This window comes from Trichechus manatus, unplaced genomic scaffold (genome assembly GCF_000243295.1).
Source record: "Trichechus manatus latirostris isolate Lorelei unplaced genomic scaffold, TriManLat1.0 scaffold00059, whole genome shotgun sequence".
Classification (NCBI taxonomy): domain Eukaryota; kingdom Metazoa; phylum Chordata; class Mammalia; order Sirenia; family Trichechidae; genus Trichechus; species Trichechus manatus.
In genome coordinates, this window is record NW_004443995.1 from 3,745,198 (window position 1) to 3,748,566 (window position 3,369).

Consider the following 3,369-nt stretch of genomic DNA (forward strand, 5'->3'; position numbering starts at 1 on the left):
TGCAGAAAAGGCATTTGACAAAGTCCAACACCCATTCATGATAAAAACTCTCAGCAAAATAGGAATAGAAAGGAAATTCCTCAACATAATTAAGGGCATTTATACAAAGCCAACAGCCAAGATCATCCTAAATGGAGAGACTTTGAAAGCATTCCCCTTGAGAACGGGAACCAGACAAGGACGCCCTTTATCAGCACTCTTATTCAACATTGTGCTGGCGGTTCTAGCCAAAGCAATTAGGCTAGAAAAAGAAATAAAGGGCATCCAAATTTGTAGGGAAGAAGTCAAAGTAACTCTATTTGCAGATGATACGATCTTATACACGGAAAACCCCAAAGAATACACAAGAAAACTACTGGAACTAATAGAAGATTTCAGCAGTTTCAGGATACTAGATAAACATATAAAAATCAGTTGAATTCCTCTACACCAACAAAGAGAACTTCGAAGAGGAAATCACCAAATCAATACCACTTACAATAGCCCCCAAGAAGATAAAATACTTAGGAATAAATCTAACCAGAGACATAAAAGACCCATACAAAGAAAACTATAAGATGCTACTGAAAGAAACCAAAAGACACCTACATAAGTGGAAAAACATACCTTGCTCAATTCTACCCAAAGCGATGTACAGATACAATACAATCCCAATCCAAATTCCAAAGGCATTTTTTAATGAGATGGAGAGACAAATCACTGACTTCATATGGAAAAGGAAGAGGTCCTGGATACATAAAGCATTTCTGGAGAAGAAGAACAAAGTGGGAGGCCTCACACTACCTGATTTTAGAAACTATTATAACACCACGGTAGTCAAAACAGCCTGGTACTGGTACAACAACAGATATATAGACCAATGGAACAGAATTGAGAATCCAGATGTAAATTTACCGACCTACGAGCAGCTGATATTTGACAAAGGCCAAACTCTCTTTTAACAAATGGTGCTGGCATAACTGGACATCCATCTGCAAAAAACTGAAACAAGACCCATACCTCACACCATGCACAAAAACTAACTCCAAATGGATCAAAGACCTAAATATAAAATCAAAAATGATAAAGATCAGGGAAGAAAAAAATAGGGACAATGCTTGGAGCCCTAATACATGGCATAAGCAGAATACAAACCATTACTAACAGTGCACAAACACCAGAAGAACTAGATAACCAGGAGCTCCTAAAAATCAAACACTTATGCTCATCAAAAGACTTCACCAATAGAGTGAAAAGACAACCTACAGACTGGGAAAGAATTTTTGGCTACGACAAATTCAACGAGCATCTACTCTCTAAAATCTACAAGATACTGAAAAACCTCAACAACAAAAAGACAAATAGCCCCATTAAAAAATGGGCCAAGGATATGAACAGGCACTTCACCAAAGAAGACATTCAGGCAGACATTCAGGAAATGCTCATGATCATTAGCCATTAGAGAAATGTAAATCAAAACTATAATGAGATACCACCTCACCCCAACAAGGTTGCATTAATCCAAAAAACACAAAATAATAAATGTTTGTGAGGTTGTGGAGAGACTGGAACACTTGTGCACTGCTGATGGGAATGTAAAATGTTACAACCACTTGGAAATTGATTTGGCCCTTCTTTAAAAAACTAGAAACAGAAGTACTACATGATCCAGCAATCCCACTCCTTGGAATATATCCTAGAGAAATAAGAGCTGTCACATGAATAGACACATGCACCCACAGGTTCACTAGCACTGTTCACAATAGCAAAAAGATGGAAACAACCTAGGTGCTCATCAACAGACAAATGGATAAACAAATTATGGTATATTCACAGAATGGAATACTACGCAACAATGAAGAACAACGATGAATCTGTGAAACATCTCATAACATGGATGAATCTGGAAGGTATAATGCTGAGTGAAATTAGTCAGTCACAAAAGGATAAATATGGTATGAGAAAACATTCTTTGATGGTTACGAGGGTGGGGAGAGAGGCAGGGGGTATTCACTAACTAGATAGTAGACAAGAATTACCTTAGGTGAAGGGAAGGACAATACACAATACAGGGGAAGTCAGAACAACTGCACTAAACCAAAAGCTAAGAAGTTTCCTAAATACAACCAAACACTTCAAGGGATACAGTAGCAGGGGTGGGGGTCTGGGGACCATGGTTTCAAGGGACATCTAGGTCAACTGGCATAACAAAGTTTATTAAGAAAATGTTCTGCATCCCACTATGGTGAGTGGTATCTGGGGTCTTAAAAGTTTGTGAGCAGCCATCTAACATACATCAATTGGTCCCAATCCACCTGGAGCAAAGGAGAATGAAGAACACCAAAGACACAAGGAAAATATTAGCCCAACAGACAGAAAAGGATACATAAACAAAGACTCCACCAGCCTGAGACTAGAAAAACTGGATGGTGCCTGGCTACCACCAATGACCACCCTGGCAGGGAACACAACAGAGAGTCCCAGATGGAGCAGGGGAAATGTGGGGTGCAGAACTCAAATTCTAGTACAATGACGAGGCTTAGTGGTCTGACTGAGACTGGAGGGTCCCTGGAAGACACGGTCCCTGGACTGTCTGTTAGCCCAGAACTGAAACCATTCCTGAAGTCAAGTCTTCAGACGAAGAGTAGACTGGACTATGGGACATAAAATGATACTCATGAAGACAGTGCTTCTTAGCTTAAGTAGATACATGAGTCCACATGGGCAGCTCCTGTCTGGAGGAGAGATGAGAAGGCAAAAAGGTCAGGAGCTGGTTGAAGGGACATGGGAAATCTGGGATGGAAAGGAGGAGTGTGCTGTCACATTTTAGGGAGAGCAGCTAGGGTTGCATAGAGATGTGTGTATAAATTTTTATATCAGACACTCTAACTGTAAACTTTTACTTAAACCACACACACACACAAAAAGTCATTTTACAAAATTAACATGAGTTGTTTATATTGATCTGCGTATTTTCTCTTTTTTGCTTCCTCTTCCCATGCAAACAGTAAACACTAGAGAGAATTGAATTTTTTCTTAGAGTGTGTGCTTTGCCCTCACAAAAGCAGAGAGAGGTAATCAGTATTTACCCTTTCATCCCTTCCTACTTGATTCTCATTCTTTTGCCCTTTATTGTCTCCATCTCCTTCACTTCCCTGCAGTGTACTTCTAATCCTGGGGAGAAATGCAAACATGGATTTGCTGAATGACTAGACATCTAGCACCATTGCTAGCATATGCAATACACGCACATAGCCAGGACTATGAGAGAATACATGGTACCCATTCTCACAAAGTCTACAAAGCACCAGAAATGTCCATTTTCTTCCTCTTCACTAAAGCAGCCTATATTTTGTTTTTCTTTTTTTTTTTATTGTACTTCAGGTGAAG

General features: G+C 39.5%; 1 protein-coding gene across 16 annotated transcripts in view; it reads right to left on the reverse strand.

Annotated features, from left to right (window-relative positions):
• The window catches only part of ARFIP1 (ADP ribosylation factor interacting protein 1), a 196,797-nt gene that overhangs the window by 47,367 nt on the left and 146,061 nt on the right, over nt 1–3,369 (reverse strand). Inside the window, exon 10 of one of the 16 annotated variants that reach the window (XM_023733526.1) lies at nt 2,930–3,153. The exons of the other annotated variants lie outside the window; for them this stretch is intronic. Coding sequence (XP_023589294.1) covers nt 3,148–3,153 — 6 coding nt within the window. The 3' untranslated portion in view covers nt 2,930–3,147. Of the gene's footprint in view, nt 1–2,929; nt 3,154–3,369 lie in introns of those variants that run through there. 16 annotated transcript variants of the gene reach the window in all.